Here is a 20,589-nt window from a genome sequence, read left to right as displayed (position 1 = left end):
TTATCGGAACATTCTTCTAATGCTGTGCACAAAGTACTTTACCATTAACGTTAGCTGGTCATCATGTTTTACTCCTTTTTGTCTTAAGGATTTCTGTGCATTCATTACAATGACAGTAAACATATTCATTAATCCAAATACAAAAATAAATATGAACAAAAGTATAAAAAGAGGACCTAATTGTGGATGAAAATCAAGATATTGATTATAATTGACTATCCTGAAAGTACATTCTATAAGGACCAACAAACTGTCTCCGAATGATCTATAACCAGCTAATGAAGCGCCAAATAACAAATGTCCACAACATGCAAACGCTAACAATGAAATAACATAGATAAAAAAGAAATATTTTAACGTTTTTTTAACATGTTCCATCAATGAAAATAGGTATTTCAATTTCTGATTCAGCATTAAAAGTTTCAGTAGTTTTATCATTGTAATTACGGTTAAAAAAGCCAAAATGTAAAATAATATGCAATCCCATAGGATTGCAAGACTAAAATTAATGTAACTGTCTTTACCATCACTTCTATACTGCCGGATAATGTGTGTTATCATTCTAAATCTTTCTATAAAAATCGCCATTGAAGTATAGCACAATATTAACATCAACAAGGAAAGTTTATTCCAAAACCGTTTAAAGTACGTTTTCAATCCGACCAGTCTTATCTTTTTGATCTCAATATAAGACACGAAGATCGTCAAAAGAAAAAATACTATCTCAAATACCAAACTTGTAATTTCTTTACTAGTGGAGTAGTGGGATAGAGGTGTTGTGTATATCTGAAATGATGTCGTTACTGTGCCAGGACTGCTATACTCAAACACTATCATAACTGAACTATACATGTTAACATTGGGATTATACAAGACAAATTCTATGAAAAAAGCTCTTGTTCGTGTGTCAATCCATGACTTAAGCATTAGCTCTGAAATTTTTAGAATAGATGAAGGACCTGTGTTCAGGTCAACCAAGTAGCCTCCCCCACCATATATTGACCGCTCGCCTAGATATGGTACAGACTCTAAGTCCCAAGCATTTTGGAAGGACCATTCATCAGTGGATGGTAGTAGTTGTGACTGAATCTGCCACGATTTGTTGTAATTGTCATTGTCATCATTTATCGTATTCAATGTAGATGTACATTTCATGCCAAGATGGTCCAAGCCAAACAGTTTTCTCAACTTATCTGGGAATTTACAGCTGTCTAAAAAAACATGAAAACATAGATATATAAAATGTTGGATGAGTTCCAATGAGACAACTCTCCATCCATATAACAATTTATAAAAGTAAACCATTATAGGTCAAGGTACGTTCTTCAACACGGAGCCTTGGCTCAAACCGAACAACAAACTACAAAGGGCTTCAAAATTACAAGTGTAAATCCATTCAAACGGGAAAACCCACGGTCTAATCGATATAAAACTAGAGGTTCTAAAGAGCCTGTGTCGCTTACCTTGGTCTATGTGAATATTAATCAAAGGACGCAGATGGATTCATGACAAAATTGCATTTTGATAATGGTGATGTGTACATCTTACTTTACTGAACATTCTTGCTGCTTACAATTATTTCTATCTATAATGAACGTGGCCCAGTAGTTTCAGTGAAAAATGTAAGTACAAATTTACAAATTTTATGAAAATTGACTATAAAGGACAATAACTCCTTAGGGGGGCAATTGACCAATTTGGTCATGTTCATTTATATTTTAGGTCTTACTTTGCTGTACATTATTGCTATTTACAGTTTATCTTTATCTATAATAATATTCAAGATAATAACAAAAAACGGCAAAATTTCCTTAAAATAACCAATTCAGGGACAGTTACCTAAAGATTTGCTCTAAATGCTTTTGGGTTTTTGAGTTATAAGCCAAAAAATGCATTTTACCCCTATGTTTTATATGTAGCCGTGGCAGTCATCTTGATTGGATGGCCGGGTCACGCCACACATTTTTAAAACTAGATACCCCAAAGATGATTGTGGCCAAGTTTGGAATAATTTGGCCAAGTAGTTTCAGAGGCGAAGATTTTTGTAAAAGATAACTAAGATTTACGAAAAATGGTTCAACATTGACTATAAAGGGCAATCACTTTTTAAGGGGTCAACTGACTATTTTGATCCTGTTGACTTATTTGTAGATCTTACTTTGTTAAACATTACTGCTGTTTACAGTTTATGTCTATCTATAATAAGATTCAAGATAATAACCAAAAACAGCAAAATTTCCCTAAAATTACCAATTCAGGGGCAGCAACCTATCAATGGGTTGTAAGATTCATCTGAAAATTTCAGGGCAGATAAATCTTTACTTGATTAACAATTTAAAATCGTCAGATTTGCTCCTACTGCTTTGGTTGTTGAGTTATAAGCCAAAAACTGCATTTTACCCCTATGTTCTATTTTTAGCTATGGCGACCATCTTGGTTGGTTGACCGGATCACGCCACACATTTTTTAAACTAGATTTGAGAAAATAGTTTGGAGAAACAATCACATTGAATATAAATAAACTCATCATAGATACCAGGGTTATATTTTGTATTTACGCCAGACTCGCGTTTCGTCTACAAAAGACTCAACAGTGACGCTCAATTCCAAAAAAAGTTAAAAAAAAGTATAAATAAAGTTAGAAGTTGACGAGCATTGAGAACCAAAATTCTTAATGTTTTGCCAAACACAGCTAACTAAAGATAGTTTATTCCTGATGTAGAAAAGCCTTAGATTTAGTATTTCAAACATTCAAAAGTTTTAGAAACGGTGACAGGAGAACATTAACTATCATCAAACTCAATGTTATTTGATAATAATGCCACCTTTCACTGGTAAAATGATTATCTGAATTCGAACAAAACGATAGGTATAAATTTTACCGGGACAATTCCGAAAAAATATGTAATGTTATTTTTTGTCGAGCCTGCAACTTTTGTTGCAGATAGCTCGACATAGGGATAGTGATCCGGCGGCGGCGGCGTTAGCTAACTACTTAAAAAAAAAATATTTTAAAAGGCGAAAGACCTGGATGCTTCATACTTTGTATATAGATGCCTCATGTTACGAAGTTTCTGTCAGTCACATGTTCAATGTCCTTGACCTCATTTTCATGGTTCAGTGACCAATTGAAAAAAAGTTCAGAGTTTTTGTTATTTTGAATTCTCTCTTATTTTAAGTAATAGGATAACTTTATTTGGTATGTGTGTACCGTACAAGGTCCTCATGCCCGTCAGACAGTTTTCACTTGACCTCGACCTCATTGCATGGATCAGTGAACAAGGTTAAGTTTTGGTGGTCAAGTCCATATCTCAGATACTATAAGCAATAGGGCTAGTATATTTGGTATATGGAAGGACTGTAAGGTGTACATGTCCAACTGGCAGGTGTCATCTGACCTTGACCTCATTTTCATGGTTCAGTGGTTATAGTTAAGTTTTTGTGTTTTGGTCTGTTTTTCTCATACTTTATGCAACAGGTCTACTATATTTGATTAATGGAATGATTGTAAGCTGTACATGTCTAGCTGGCAGATGTCATCTGACCTTGACCTCATTTTCATGGTTCAGTGGTCAAAGTTAAGTTTTAAAGTTTTGGTCTTTTTATCTAATATTATATGCCAAAGGTCAACTTTATTCGGTGTATGGAAATATATTATAATCTATATGTCAGTCCACCAGGTCTTATTTGACCATGACCTCAATTTCACGGTTCATTGCACAGTGTTATTAAGCTTTAGTGTCTTGGTCTATTTTTCTTAATTTATAAGTAATAGGTTAACTATATTTGTTGTATGGAAGCATTGTTAGCTGTACATGTCTCATCTGACCTAGACCTCATTTTCATGGTTCATTGGTCTTTGTTGAGCTATCTTTGTTAATGTTAAGTTTATGTGAAAGTTGTAATAAAACTTTATATTTAGGTACGAGTAAAGAAGGCGATACATTTAAATGTTCGCACTCTTGTGTTAGTATTGTTATTTATATTGTTTACCTCTTTTAATCCTTATCTGTCGCAGACGAAACTTTCCTATCAGTAGAAAATCATTTTCTGGAATCTTCTTTAACATGTCATAAGGTATTGTTCTACTCAATGGAGGAATAACACTTTCGTTGATATAAGTCCAAATATCACCACGTGTCTTAACCTACAACATAAAATTTAGATATAAGAAGTTAAATGGCAAACAGCATACACGATTAAACGTTGAATGCAGAAGCTCGAAGCTCGATTTTTTGAAAATTTTACATATCTGAATGCAAGTTTACAAGCTAATGCCGTACGTCACGTGGTAAAGCGGTATGACTGAACAAAAATTTAAAACGGGAAGTTCCTCCCCAGATTTAAAAATCTAAATCGCAACCACATCAAACGAATGGATAACAATTGTCATGTTCCTGACTTGTTACAGACATTTTCTCATTTAGAAAATGATCAAACCTGGTTTTATAGCTACATTTCTTTGACTTCTCACTTGCAAGACAGTCGCGTTGAATTCCATTAAATATGACAAGTGTAAGCAAACAAAACAGAAATTATAGGTAACAATGTAAAAGATAGAGAGACAGCAGTCAATGTTGTGTTATAATTTATAGTATTAAACGCTCAACTTGGTATAAGCCTTAAGACAATAATACTCATTTCAAAAATGTATTTTGACCATTTTTTCTAGAGGAGAGAAAGGTACCGAAATTTACAATCGTATTTTGTTTGCATTCCCTTCGAGACTTTGTAAACCACACAGAACACTTTAATATATTCTGTTTGATGTTAATTACCATATAGTCGGCCCAGGCATATTAGACCATAAAGTCACACTAAAATTCTATTTATTTTACTTCACACGTTAAATGTTGGTCTTTTTCTGTCTTTGAAGGCAAATTGATTTGTTTTTGGAACCAATGCTTCAGAGTGCAAAATATACATCAGTTATAAACATTATAAATTTGCCATTTAAGTACAAGATATATATTAGACATGAAGTTTAGTTCAAAGGAAAAAATATTTTCTAGGTATGCAGAGCCTACCTTATGTGCCGTATTACATGAGTTATTCAAATTCCTTATCAAGAACACAGAGCCTACCCCATGTGCCGTATTACATGGGTGATACAAATTCCTATCGAAGATGGCAGAGCCTACCTTATGTGCCGTACTACACGAGAAATACACAATCCTTGTGAAGATGGCAAAGCCTACCCTTTGTGTCGTATTAAATGAGTAATACAAATGTCTTGTGACACATAGTATACCATATTTGCCGTATCATATGAGTAATACAAATTCCATATGAAGAATGCAGAGACGACCCTATGTCCCGTATAACATGAGTAATACAAATTCATTGTAAAGAACGCAGACCCTACCCTATGTGTCGTATTAAATGAGTTATACAAATTCCTTGTAGAGAACGCAGTCGATCCTATGTGCCGTTTTACGTGAGTAATACAAATTCCTTGTGAAGAACAAAGCGCCTACACTTGTGCCGTATAATATGAGTAATACAAAGTACTTGTGAAGATCGCAGAGTCTACCGTATGTGCCGTATTACATGAGTTATCAAAATTCCTTGTGAAAAACGTAAAGCCTACCCTATGTGCCGTATTACATGACTAATACAAATTCATTGTGAAGAACAAAGACCAACCCTTTGTGCCGTATCACATGACGAGTAATACAAATTCCTCGTGAAGATCACAAAGCATACCCTATGAGATGTAGTACACGAGTAATTCAAATTCCTTTCGAAGTGAAGAACGCAGATCCTACCCTATGTGCCGTATCACACGAGTAAGACAAATATCTTGTAAAGAACAAAGAATTACACGAGTAATAACAATTGTGCCAAGTTACCTGTGAAGAACGCAGAGCATACCCTTACGGTACCCGAAAATCTTACGTGGTGGAATGCATTATTAATTAGTGCAGAACAGTTTAAATTATTTTCATGAGTGTCTGTCAATAAATAAATAAGTTGATGATTGTTAATATTATAAATGAAGCTATAAGTAAACGTGCTTTACTCTAGCTATAAAAGAAGTGCGTAAGATACTAGAAGAACAATCAAACTCATAAATTGAAACTACTTACAACACTTTGGCTAAAAAAGAAAAACTGAGAAATGATAGTGCAAAAGACAAAACAAGGAAAACCAAAGACTTATCATTAAGAACCCCCCCCCCCCCCCCCAAAAAAAAAAAGAAAAATGGGGTGATATGAGGTGCTCCAAAAGGGTGAGCAGATCCTGCTCTACATGCGAAACCCGTCGAGTTGCTAATGTTACTAAATAATTATGATGACACAATCATACTGCACCTTCTTATTTTTAAATCTAGTATAGTAAACAAACAAAAATCCTAATGTTATACGATAGCCTTTTCATCTAAATTTGGGTTTTTAATGTAAAATTAGAAAAGAAGGTGAAAATGTCTTTGTGAGACCCTGAAATTGAAAGTATCATTTTCTTTTATTAAAGTATTGTCAATCAATTAAAAATCACCAAACAAATAATCTTGATTTGGAACTGGCTGTTTTCAAAGGGAAACAATTCAATCTCAATATCAATTTGTTTAAATCTCAGGAGAGATAAATCTTGTTACACGAGGGGGTATCTCGTCAACTATAGTATATTTCTAAAACATATTTTGGATATTTATTTTGCTTAACCAAATTGTTTTATTATTAATTCATCACTTTGTGCTCGCAAAGTAAAGTTTAATAGCAACACTGAGTATGTATTTGTTATGCAACCTTTTGTGTTTTTGTGAAAAGATAGTTTGTATTCTGTGCGTTGATGCCATATAGTTGATAATAACAAATACGCATGGGAGTTAAAAAATGAGAAGTTTGAAAAAAATGTCCATTCACATTAAAGCAAATAAACCTGACTCGTAATTTTTACATATAGGAGACAAATCAGGTAGTATAATATAATTTGTCAAATGATGGGTTGTGAATGGGTGCGAGCCATTGTGACACTGATAAGGGGTTGGACAGAACTATGGAATGAGAGGACTAGAAATAAGAATATGATGGATGAAAGCTTGAGGCAGGGTGATTTAAATCGTGAGAAAAGTGTTGTTAAAACAGAGATAATTCTTGTTGATGAAAAATGGGAGTGCAGTGGAACAGAATATGGAGGGAAGTAGGAGTTTAGGGAGGGAACTGGGAATCTATTCCCTGTGTCCACCAAACTGAAAGCCATTAAAGAAATAGAGGAGTGTGGTCTGCCATGTATGTAAATAAATTCATCATAAATACCAGGACTAAATTCTGTATATAAGTCAGACGCGTTTCGTCTACAAAAAGACTCATCAGTGACGCTCGAATCCAAACAAAGTTAAATAGGCGAAATAAAATACAAAGTTGAAGAGCATTGAGGACCAAAGTTCTTAAAAGTTTTGCCAAACCAAGCTAAGGTAATCTATGCCTGAGGTAGAAAAGAATCCATTATGCAGGGGATACAGATCACAGATTGGTCTAATTTGACAACTGATAAAAATACGACGGATGCCTAATGTAATAGCGCTATCTAAATAAAATAAATGAAAACAATATATATTTTTTTTCAATCAGTTCATTTTTTATTATGTAGACCAAAAGTAGAGAAATATAGAATTGAATGACTCCAATAAGAAAGCAGCCTGCAGAGCGCAGCTTCCCATGGTCGGACTGTGAACGTCAGGCCACAAACATCTCAATCATTGGATGTTGTTAACAACTACATTCAGTTTTACTGCTTTCAATCAACAGTATATTTCCAAACAACTTACATGTATATAAAATGATTAGGTCTTTCAACAAGGGTTATAAATAATATGCATCGATGCAAAAATTGAATTTTAGAACATAAATAAGTCCCTTTAAGAAATGATTTCAAAACAGTAATATCTATTCAATTTAACGAATATGCACTGAATAGTGTCATGTACCAGAAACAAACAATGGTTTTGGAACAAACTATATCACTATGAACGACAACTCGACCTAGAATGCTACTTACATTTGTTGATAATGTAAACAAACATCGATTCACAAAACACGATAATATGTAGCAATTAACAACAATCAGAATGCTGTAGTAAAGATCATCAGGAAATTAATCTGGTTTGCCGCCCGGAGATGCCGATAAGGGATATTTTACAAAATCATGTTTTCAGTGGACGTGATGAACTGTCCTTGCCAAAATTACAAATAATTCAGGTATCTAACATTTCTAACATATATTGATACCACGATAATACATTGATAATTATGCCCTGTTAAATATAGGGAAAACGGTAGTATTACATTTTCCCAGCATTAGGTTGGCCTTTTGTGTACCCAAGACAGGTGAAGGAAGTCAACTTATGAGCGCTGTGATTGGATGTAAGGGTACAATATATTTTTTATTTATCTATGAATAACTGCAGTTTGTATATTTACAATATAAATTTTAAAACCTATTGAAATATTTTCTAGAGAATTATTTGAAAAGGCTTCCAAATTTTCATAAATTTGGTGCAAAATGACGGTGGGCATGGATAACATAAAGCAGTTCCGTTGGAAATTGGTCATGATACTATTTGGCTTCAATTTTTAGAATACAGTAATAAAGTACAAACACAACACATAACTGTTTTATCCAAGTTTTTATTATAAAAGCTGGTAAATTTAGAAAATGTTAGTATTGTTGCCTATGGCAGAATAAATACTACCGTTTTCCCTATACTCAAGATAGCAAGGGAAATCAAAATCAATCAGACTTCAGTCATATTATACTATTTTGAAGCATTTGATAAGAACATTTGATTTTTATCACAAAGAATAGAAATTTTTATCTGAGGACAGTACAGTATTGAGAAAAGTGCTGAGTCATCATAATAAGTCAAATTGATGGGTACTGATATACAACTTTATTCTAGGGTGTCAATATTAACTACATTGTATAAACTGCACCAAACTATTGTTCTTTTGTATTTGTTTTCACCATTCGCAATGATTAATTCAATTTGAAAACCCAGATTTTAAGTTGCAACATATAATTTTAACTGAAATATTTGCCTTTTTTGCTGTATAATTCCCTAAATGTATAAATTGAGTATTTCCCTTGACACAATCTATTAAAATTGGATATTGTCTGGTTAAGTTTGTACTGTTTATATAGTTAGACAGTTTTTGGTCATACTAGAAGCATTTTCACTGTTAGAATTGTTCATCTAAGAAAAAAAGAGGCCCACTGGGGGCTAAATTTAGATAGAATTTATACTCTCCTGTGTAAAGAATTGCTCACATTGTTGGCAATTCATGCAGCAAATATTTCAATAGTGCTTCATTTTGTAGTTTCTATCTTTTGTTATATCAGGCATATACAATTTGTCATTTTGTACTGTTTGAAAGGACTTTTGTTGGAATTTAATACTCCCAAGGGACATAATTCAGCTTTTTCATAGATTAATACAGGCAACAAAGGCAACTTTACAGCTGAATATTTTGCAGATTTAATGTTTTAAGTGTCTAATATCCTTGTTTTTATAATCTCAAGATAGAAAAATGGATTTTATAACCAGCTCTGAAATTTTGAACCACAATATGGCATATACTAAAGCATGGAATGGAGATTAGTATGACAAATCTTGAATTTGTGCTTATGTTGTAAATTTTGGATAAAATGTATACAAATTGAATGGAATTGTCATTTTTATTTGTTTAAATGAAAATGTTTATTATTATTCTTAAATAAGATAAGATATAGTTGGAAACAGGTTGTTCGTTTAGCCTTATCTGAAAGAAGTAGAGAAAGAGGTAAATCAGCATTTAGGGGTGGGGACATAAAATTATCCATGTTTCTTTAAGTAATGGGGATATACAAGTATTAATTATAGTCAAGGTTTCCACAATAACCTAGTATTGCATTGATGGTGTCATAAGAATTCTTTATAGCTTTGTGTCACAGTATAGGGAAAACGGTAGTATTACATTTTCCCAGCATTAGGTTGGCCTTTTGTGTACCCAAGACAGGTGAAGGAAGTCAACTTATGAGCGCTGTGATTGGATGTAAGGGTACAATATATTTTTTATTTATCTATGAATAACTGCAGTTTGTATATTTACAATATAAATTTTGAAACCTATTGAAATATTTTCTAGAGAATTATTTGAAAAGGCTCCCAAATTTTCATAAATTTGGTGCAAAATGACGGTGGGCATGGATAACATAAAGCAGTTCCGTTGGAAATTGGTCATGATACTATTTGGCTTCAATTTTTAGAATACAGTAAAAAAGTACAAACACAACACATAACTGTTTTATCCAAGTTTTTATTATAAAAGCTGGTAAATTTAGAAAATGTTAGTATTGTCGCCTATGGCAGAATAAATACTACCGTTTTCCCTATACCTTATTGTCAAAGAATAAAGCAATAGTTAAGTCGTCAACGGCCAAAGCAAAAATCGTGATGATCAAGCATGGAATTCCGGAAATTGACCGTCTCCAAAAATATTAAATTCTAAAATTGAGTTATCGTCCTTTTCGCGCCAGACGACTATTGAAAAGGCTATATACGATAATTAATATAATTGTATGCTTGAGAATATTAATATTCAATTTAAGCTTAGTTTGGAGATATCTGTAATAATATAATACGTTTCGCTTTTGGAAAAGGTGATCTCCTTATTCAGAAAAGTGCCCGTTTAATATAAATTTTAACACGACAATGGTTTGTTTTTTATGATGAAATTCATTTGGACTTTTTCGACAGACAATGTATGGATGCATATTACGTTGCCCACCAAAAACAAAACTGTGTCTTTATTTAAAAAATAACATTGTAAAAACCAGATCCATTGATTTTGACATGACCTTTTTCTTTCGTTTAATGCACACACTTTCACATATTGACGTTCTGAAAGTAATTATTCTTGCAATCTCCGTTACGGTAGTTTTATCTTTCTTCCGGTGTCATCCTTTTCATGCAATGTGCAGTTTAACGAGAAATTCAACAAATTCGAGACAATATTCACTCAATTCATCATTCTGACGTGGCCGTTCACTTAGTCTCCGTTAAACTAGAAACGGTTGTAGAAAATTTATTACCTCAATCGAACATATATAGTTATTTATGTATTTATATTTTTCTGTATCATAAATAGAGATCCTACCTTTTCTCGGTCTGTTGATATATATTAGTTTTGATTATGTCCAAAATTGTTTGTGTTGATAGTTTATAAGACACAGTGGAGTAACACGGCCAGCATTGTCTCAAAGTGTCAATATATAAAACCAGTATCGGTGTTTCAACTAATAGCAATGTGCTTCGCGTCTTAGCTCCTTATATCCCAGTACAGTATGGTCTGGTATTTTAACTTCTTTAAAATAAGGATGGAATGTGGATTGAATGTTGATTGAATGTGGATTGAATGAGAATGGAATGGAGGTAAAATGAGGATGGAATGAGGATGGAATGTAAATTGAATGAGGATGGAATGTGCATTGAATGTGGATGGAATGTAAATTGAATGTGGATTGAAAGTGGATTATATGTGGATTGAATGAGTATGGAATGTGGATTGAGTGAGAATGGGATGTCATTTGAAAATGATTTACAAGGCGTGCGATGCATTAAAAGCAGTAGGAACTAATTTGTCGACATATCCTGTCTGGCTCCTCATGGAGATTATTAAATTCGCATTTGTTTAAATTTTCATTTAGTTGTATCTTATTTATGGATTTATGAGATTGTTCCGTTTAATTTGACAAATGGTTTACGATTGCTCCTTTGCTCATTCTTTCTAGTTTGTAATACTTACATGTTCTAATGTATTTTTTATAAAAATATTATTGATATCTTGTGACTGCATGAAACATTTCTCCACTGGTCGATGGTTGTGAACAACAAATAACAACATGAATGTGAAAAACACGTAAAGAATTATATCTTGAAGATTTGTCTGGATTTTTTCTTTTAAATCAAGTTCTGTTTTAGCTTTCTTCAAATCTTTTTTTGAAGCATGTCCTGGGATAAATGCCTTCGTATTACTTCTTTTCTGCAATAATGTATTGTTTTCTGGAATGAAAAGATTATTGTTTCAATATATTTCATCAAAGTTATGTATCATAAAAGGTATCAATAATGGTAGTCTCACATATCCAAAATCAGCTCAAAACTGTGATTTTCAACAATTTTCAAAATCTTAAACCGTTAAATTCGGGAAAAATGAGCTGATCAAGACTAAACTTAAACATAATCTGTAATTTATCACGGTTAACTAGCATACCAAAAATCAGCCCAATATCTCAAGGTGTTTAGAAAAAAAAAAACTTCGTTTAACAGTGCTTTTCAATAATTTAACAAAGTCCAAAGCATTCGGCAAAAATTAGCAGAGTGGAACAAAATTTAAACTTGATCTGTAACCTATCATCGTTAACTCAAATACCAAAATTCAGCCCTATATCTGAAGGCCTTTAGAAATAAAATTCGTATAACTTTGTTAAGTCGAAAGTCCGTTATTTTGGCAAAAACTTAATACGTACATTTTACCTCATTATGGTTAGCTCACATACCAACAATGAGCCCAATATCTAAGGGGTTAAACAAACCTCAGTATAACTGATTTTCAACAATTTACCAAAGCCCAAAGCCCATAATGTCGGCAAAAATTAAAGGAGAGGAACGAAACTTAAACTTGGTCTGTAACTTATCATGGTTAGCTAACAAACCGAAACTTAGCCTAATATCCAAAGGCGTTTAAAAAGAATCTCCGTATAATGGTTTGATGCGGAATTACGGAATGACGGAATTACAAAACGACGGACAAGGGTTAAACTATATGGCACAGACAACTTCGATGCGGGGGCATAAAAACAAAGATCCGTATGTGTGTTCATATATATATATATTTGTGAAATTAATTTGTGATAGATACTAGTATTATAAATAAGTTATATCTTACCAATTAATTTTCCCCTATACTACTAGGTACGCTAACATGAGGGATACTAAGTTACAAGCAGTAAACTCAATAAGTTGTTACAGAAAATATGCAATAAAGATATTGTTAAGTTAAAAAAAAATTGTGTAAAGAGCTGAAAATCGCTGCCTTGTCACAAAAATTGTCTCGCACGTCCAAAATTCCCAACACTTTTTAATTGTTTTCATGAGTTATAGACTTTTACCTTATTTTCAAAGACATGTTCCCACAATTGAATAAATGTCTATCACAAGTCAGAAGCCTGTCATTCAGTGGTTATCCTTTATTTATGTGTTACATATATATTTGTTTTTTGTTTATTTTTCTATTTTTTTTTGTACAAAAATCAGACCGTTAGTTTTCTGGTTTGAATTTTCATTGTCATTTCGGGGCCTTTTGTAGCTGACTCAGCGGTATGAGCTTTTCTCTTTGTTGAAGTTTGTACGGGGACCGTTAAATGTAAATTGCTGTGTTATTTGATCTCTCGTTGAGAGTTGTCTCATTGGCTTTCATGCCTCAACTTCTTTTTTATATGGTTGAATGCTTTTTTATATTTTCTACCCACCTCATATTTTTTGAAGGTTTTTTCCCAAAAAGTATTCACCTTTTTTTCTATAATTTTTGCATTCACATATTGACAAACATAAAAATCAAATATCCACGAAAATGCAAGTTTTCCTCAATCCACGAAAATAAATGAATCCACAGTAATTAGAAAGCCCAAATGACAACTCCCGATAAAAATCAAACAACAAGAACGTTGCGCAAACTTCATTTGTTGCACTTTAATCCAAATATCTTCTTATTTTAATCAAAAAAATTTAATCAAATTTATCAATACTAGTAGTTTTCTATGTCAATGAACCACAACATCCAAAATATAAATCAAATTATATCTGTACCTATTAATGATCTCACTCTATGTTAAGTATCTAATATCTGCCATATATACAAGGTTAAAGAACAAGTGCAGGACCTGTTTTTATCCTTGTATATATGATAATATAAAAAAGAAGATGTGGTATGATTGCCAATGAGACAACTATCGACAAAAGACCAAAATGACACAAACATTAACAACTATAGGTATCCATACGGCCTTCAACAATGAGCAAAGCCCATACCGAATAGTTAGCTATAAAAGGCCCCGATACGACAATGTAAAACTATTCAAACGAGAAAACTAACGGCCTTATTTATGTAAAAAAAATGAACGAAAAACAAATATGTAACACATAAACAACGACAACCACTGAATTACAGGCTCCTGACTTAGGACAGGATCATACATCAATGAAGTGGCGGGGTTAAATATACTTAGCATATAAAGAAACAGACTGACGGACTGACTTACTGATGAGCAGACATAACGCAAACTCATCGTGACTTATGGCGTCATAAATCTGAGAGGTGACTTATGGCGTCACCGATAGAAGAGGTGACTTATGACGTCACCGATAGAAAAGGTGAGGCGTCACCGATAAGAGACTAATATTATAGTAACTACACAAAAAAATCTATTTAAGATTAACAAACTTACCTTCTGGTTTGTGTACAATCAATGCTGGAGCAGAATCTATTTTAATCTCCCGTTTCAATATAAATGTGAACAACATGGCAAAAAACACAACACTAATAGGTTCCATTAAAAAGACATCATCAACAAATGCTGTAAGAAAGGAGACTAGCCAATTCAAACTTTCATAGTAGCCATATTTTAATCCATACAGCATAACAAAATATGACGAAGCCAACGATGTCAAAATAGTTGTGGTCCATGCAACGTATATAACCCACCATGGAAACCTGAAAATAATAAGTTTGGATAAAAATTACAGTTAAACCTGTCCAAACCGTATTTGGAATGTATCGAAAACATATCTAAACCAAACATGTTCTTAAGTCCAGTATATCAAACTTAATGAGATGTTAACCTGCGTAGACAACATATTTGTCCCCGAAAAGGTTGAGTTTAGACAGGTTTCACTGTATATAGTTATATCAATATACAAATGTCATTTAAGTACTGATATGAAAAGATCTCAAAACATTGATGACAAGTATACGGTTATTTTGATTTACAAATGTCAAAAATAATGATATGAAAAGATCCAAAAGCATTATGATTATAAGAGGTATTTCGATTAACTAATAATAACTACAACTACAATACCCTTCCCTTTTATAACGAATGTGACCTACCGAATTAGACTATTTACTTGATTTGTAATAACATAAGCAACACGACATGTGCAACAATGTTGAGCAGGATCTGCATTCCCTTTTGGAGCATCTGAGGTTATCCCCAGTTTTTGGCGGGCTTTGTGTTGCTTTGTCTTTAGTTTTCTATGTTGTTTCGTCTGTTCTATTATTTGTCTGTTTGTATTTTTATTTTTAGCCATGGCGTTGTCAGTTCATTTTTGATCTATGAGTTTGTCTATCCCTCTGATATCTTTCGCTCCTCTCTTATAGTGGAGCGGCGGAGAGGACAATTTTAGAAAGTTAAATTACCTAAATACCTCATGGGATTTTAATTTTTAATAGCTCATTGGAAAGCTGAAATCCTGTACTTTTTGAAAATATGTGTCGTCAATATCAAATCTGGTACAATAATATCGAAAATCAAGGTCAAAGGTCGTCACTTAAAAAAAATCAACTTTAATCTAGAGAAACAATACCATTGATATTTTTCAAAATTAATAATCTATTGAATAAATTATACGAGTAGTATTATGTAGAAAAACGTTAGTTCATACAAAATCTTTTTCATATTTACCAAATCTTTTTCACATAACATCTTTTTCATATTTACAAAATCTTTTTAACATATTATCAGAACAACGTTTTATTTAACTGTTTAAAGGTAGTCCATGATACCTACAAATTTTAATGTCTAATGGAAAACAGGAACATATTAACATTGATAATTGACATCCAGAGATAGCATTTCTTGAATACTTTAATAGTTGAAAAGTTTTCAAAGAGTATCTGAAATGCATAGCTAATAAATCAAACCAAATATGCAGCCATGAAAACATTCGTTTCAGTTTTCAAGGATTCGACGTGTCACTGAGTTTTCCTAAAATGAATTCAAACTATCTCAATACAAGATACCTTTTTATTTAATATAGTTAATGGAGTTTGATATATTACTCAATTAGTGCAAGCGTGTTGTAGAACCAATTCCTAAAATTGAGATATGACCGTCATGGTATCTATGATGAGTTTATTTTCATACCAAATGAAACGTCGAAAAACGTGATGCTTAAACACGAATTCACATGCCGAAAGCTTTTCGGTTGAATTGTTTTACACTGCCTTTTATAGCTGACTGCGGTATGGCCATTTGGGCTTTGCTTTGCTCATTGTTGAAGGCCGTAAGGTGACCTAAGGCTACATGATTACCGAAATGGCTTGGTTTTGTCCTAAAAAGGTTGAATACCGACTTTTAACCGTTTCCAAAAAAAAATTGAAGTGAAGTCACACCAAACCAGAGCATGAACGACCGGCATAATAAGACTTTAAATGGAGTAATTATGTTATTACAATTTGACACCAGGCACTCTGCGAGAGTAGCACATTTTCTCCGAATGTCATGCGAAATATTCATTGATACTGAAGAAAATGTTTCAAAAGACTTTGACAAGAGACAAGTAACAAAACTTATCAAATAGGTTGACAACATTGCCTCTGACATTTCCAACGATATGCATTTGTACTTGGTTATTTGCACGATAATAATCCCTAGATATATGAACATTATCCATTTTTTGTCATAAAATTGAGGCTGCTTCATAAAATACATGCATACCGATTTGTCGTTGGTTTTAGTGGAGCTACATGTACTTAAGTCGGCTTTTATCTCAACCATTTTTAATTATGCTTTGATGTTATTCGCTGTCTTAACAGCGTCTCCAATGAAAACATCGCTAGCAAATACAATGCTAGATTTATATTGTCCTTGTTGAGCAAAAAAGGCAATGGCATTCCTGTATTACCTCTCAAGTTTAGCCTTATGTTTAGAGGAATTACAGTATGTCTTACTTATTTTATCAGGTAAAAAAGACTGATACCTTGTCAACAGTGAGGATTAAACAAGAGACTTTTTGTCAAGAATAAGGTCTTTTTTTGGCATCTAGCGGGACCCATTTTAATGAGATTGTTAAATTGTCCATGTGATTGAATAAAAAAACAAATCAAACACACCTGAAAACCAAACGAACCCTAAAATGAAATTCACTTTCCCAGTTCAATTCAACAAAAACGAGTATACAACAATACCAAACAACATGAATTAATCACAAGGCTTTGGAAATTATAAATGAACAAGAAATATGCTTAAAAATGACTACAAATGACCTTCGCTAAATCGCTAAATGTGTGACTATAACTAGAAACCACAACAATGTCGGTAAATCTGACACAAATATTCGGACTTGAAATCTGGATAAAAAGCAGATCTTTAGTCAAATATTTATATGTTTAGGAATTAACTTCAAAAAGTAAATCGGGTCGATTGAAGTATTATACGACGGCTTTATTGTTGTGCCTTTAAAAAATACCTATACTGCACGTGTAAATAATTCTTGATGAAAAACGATGATTTTTACATGGTTATTTTCAACCAATTTCAGATGCATTAAGCATTAAATTCAGGACTATTTGGAAATGCCCTTACAATATATATATATATGAAGTTCACGAATAATCTTATTTACCAATTTCATTCAAAAATTATTTTTTAGAACGGTTTGGTTGTGAAATTTGACTTCCGAGTCGGCAGTTGGGTATTCCATGCAAGTTGGGTAACGTCAGTAAAGGCTATTTTAAACGTCATTTGTACCACATTTGATATTGACGACAAATATTTTTCTAAAGCTGAATAATCGATAAACATTTTAGGACTTTAAAATTCCATGAGGTATTTAGGTAATTTAAAATCGTTCACTAAGCGACTTTTTCAACACTCGCCGCTCCACTATTAGGAGAAAAGTATAATAATAAAAATACCGAACTCCATTTAAACATTCGAACGGAAAGTCTGAAAGAGAATAAGGAAAGATTTCGATGTAAGAAGATTGCTCTGCGATATTTTAATTACTTTGAGATAAAGAACAGCAGTACAAGCCACGTTTCTTTCTTTTTTTGTGTTATTTGCTGTGCATGTACTGATTTTGTTTTATAGATGACTACCTATTATATTTTTTTTTATATTACAAAAAACAGTTTCATATTTCATTTTGCAAATCAAAAATTTTTAATCATACTTTTTTTGTATTACTTCAAGTTTTGTCTTCCACCAATTACCAATCAAATCTTCATAAGATGAAAAATTCAACTTAAGGTTAATAGCTTTGGAATAGGCTACCATAGAATTGTGATAAACATGAAAACAAATCGTAAATATCCAGATGAGGTGAACGTGCACCTCGGGTACTTTTGTTTTACTATGATATATATATGTTGAGTTCATAGTCAAATTTCATACTAAATAAACAAATTCCCAGTCTTAATTTCTTAAAACGATAAATATTTTGATTTAGAATGCACGCATGCTAACTACCAAATATATAGCTTATGATATAATGTGAGTTATATGAATTTGTTTTCTATCCGTTAACCGTTAAACAATGTTTTCATTTAATCTGGCTCGATAAGTTTCACTAACTGACATTGAAATGTCCGTGCTGCTTACTGTTAGAATTCATTTTTTGTCTTTAAAAATTTTTGCTTGGCGACGATACTTTCCTTTCAATCTTATTGCAGAATGTATATCATGTCTAAGCAGAATGACTTCTAGTGTGTTAAGTCTTTCACCAATTTGTTTCTGTTTGTATTGTTGAAATGTTAGGAGCAAAATACTTGCGACCAAACTGTGTTCGTCTACATATTAGGAATTCTAAATAATTAGGCACCCAGACAAATCGGCACCTACCCTAGAGAAATCGACATTTGTGAAGACAAATCGACACCTTCCATAGACAAATTGTCAACTTACATAGACAAATCGGCACCTTATCAATTAATTATTTTTGATCTAAATATAGTGAACCAAAAATTAAAATTTCCTAGCACTGTTTATGTATGAGGGCGTGATTTCAATTTGCATGTTAAGTGTGGATATATATCAATTATGTCACTTTTGACAGCCATCACATTGCAAAGCTTTAGTTCTAGGGCGCACAACATTTTGACACTGTATACAACTGTCGTCTGATAGTATGTAAGAAAAAGTAACCCAAAATGTGTTGACCTTTATATATGTTTCTAGGTATTTATTCATTATAGCTTGCACAAGTTGTCTGGGTGCCGATATGTCTTGTTGCCACTAATATATATGGTCGAGTACATTCATTAGTATAATGTCTCTATAAACGTAAGTATGCACCGTTGTCAATATGATAGAATTTCATGCTACTGTCATACAAGTGAGAGGTTTATCCAGCTATAAAACAAGGTTCAATCCACAATTTTCTACACAAGAAAATGCCGTTACCAACATTACCAAGTCAGGAATATGACAGTTGTTATCCATTCCATGTGTTTGAACTTTTTTTTTTGTCATTTGATTAGGGACTTCCGTTTTGAATTCTTCTCGGAGTTCAATATTTTTTTGATTTTACGTTTTAGGTATATTAGCCTAGCTTTACAAATAGGCTGAGCCCTTCGAATTAAAAAAATTGGGATACAAGAAACAGACAATAAAATAAGGTAACTTACATCCATTGTTTTACTGCTTTAGGTATATTAACCTAGCTGTATAAATAGACTGAGCCCTTCGAATTCACACCATAGGAATACAAAGAACAGATAATAAAATTAGTAAACTTACATCCATCGTTTTACTGCCACAATTTCATTATCTTCTTTATCTGATCCTTTTTCATCACTTGACGTTGGACGGTTTACATCAATTTCCATATATTTTTCTTTATGAAGCTGTTTTGTTTTTGATCGCACAAAGAGTTCAATAATGGCAAAGTTTATAGGAAACATTATTATACTACTTTGCAAACCAATGATAAAGTCTTTCAGCGAAAATTCAAATTGAATACTGGCAACATCAGAACTAATAGTTTCGTCAGTCGGAATTCCATGAAACATAAGACAGGACAACATTGTGCAAAACAATAAAGACAATGCGCATGATAATCTTTGAGCCCTCGTAAAATTACTACATGGTGGTTTTGAAATTATACTGATCCACAAATGCCCTCGACGTAAATCTTGACTTGTTCTTAGGAAAAACTGTTGCTTCAATTCGTAACCTGACTTGATTGACAAACACACTTTAGCAGTACCACTTTGAATTCCAAGCCAGTTATCGTAGTAGAAATTAAATACTTTTTTAGTTTGCACGTCTTGTATAATTATTCTGGAAAGAAACCTAAAACATGATAAACAAATTATCTTACTTCGTGTACTTTTTCAATCGTAATCTATAAAACACAGATGTATACTTTTTCTTGAACTGATTCAGATAAGACACAATATTGAATTATTACTTTAAAAAAAATCAATAGTAAACATCCATGTCATCTAGTTTTATTATTGAAAATTATACCACATATTTTTTTTTATAGAACCACTTAAAATAGGACGACAACATTCGGTTACAAAAAGCAAGGAAGGCAGCCAACTC

General features: G+C 32.6%; 2 protein-coding genes across 2 annotated transcripts; both read right to left on the bottom strand.

Moving 5' to 3' along the window:
* On the bottom strand, positions 1-1,155 carry LOC134692612 (polycystin-2-like). Its single transcript, XM_063553073.1, has one exon. It carries the CDS (start codon positions 1,153-1,155, stop codon positions 1-3), a length of 1,155 nt encoding a protein of 384 aa, XP_063409143.1.
* A 13,309-nt stretch (positions 1,156-14,464) lies between these two features.
* LOC134692611 (polycystin-1-like protein 2) lies at positions 14,465-20,066 on the bottom strand. The gene is made up of 2 exons (XM_063553070.1): positions 19,780-20,066; positions 14,465-14,753 (listed from the first exon to the last, which is right to left on the bottom strand). The coding sequence occupies exons 1-2, from the start codon at positions 20,064-20,066 to the stop codon at positions 14,465-14,467; spliced, it is 576 nt and encodes a 191-aa protein (XP_063409140.1).
* Between the last annotated feature and the right edge of the window lie 523 nt (positions 20,067-20,589).

This window comes from Mytilus trossulus, chromosome 12, assembly GCF_036588685.1.
Source record: "Mytilus trossulus isolate FHL-02 chromosome 12, PNRI_Mtr1.1.1.hap1, whole genome shotgun sequence".
Lineage (NCBI taxonomy): Eukaryota > Metazoa > Mollusca > Bivalvia > Mytilida > Mytilidae > Mytilus > Mytilus trossulus.
The sequence above is the reverse complement of the archived record's forward strand: the minus strand, read 5'-3'. Positions and strand labels throughout refer to the sequence as shown.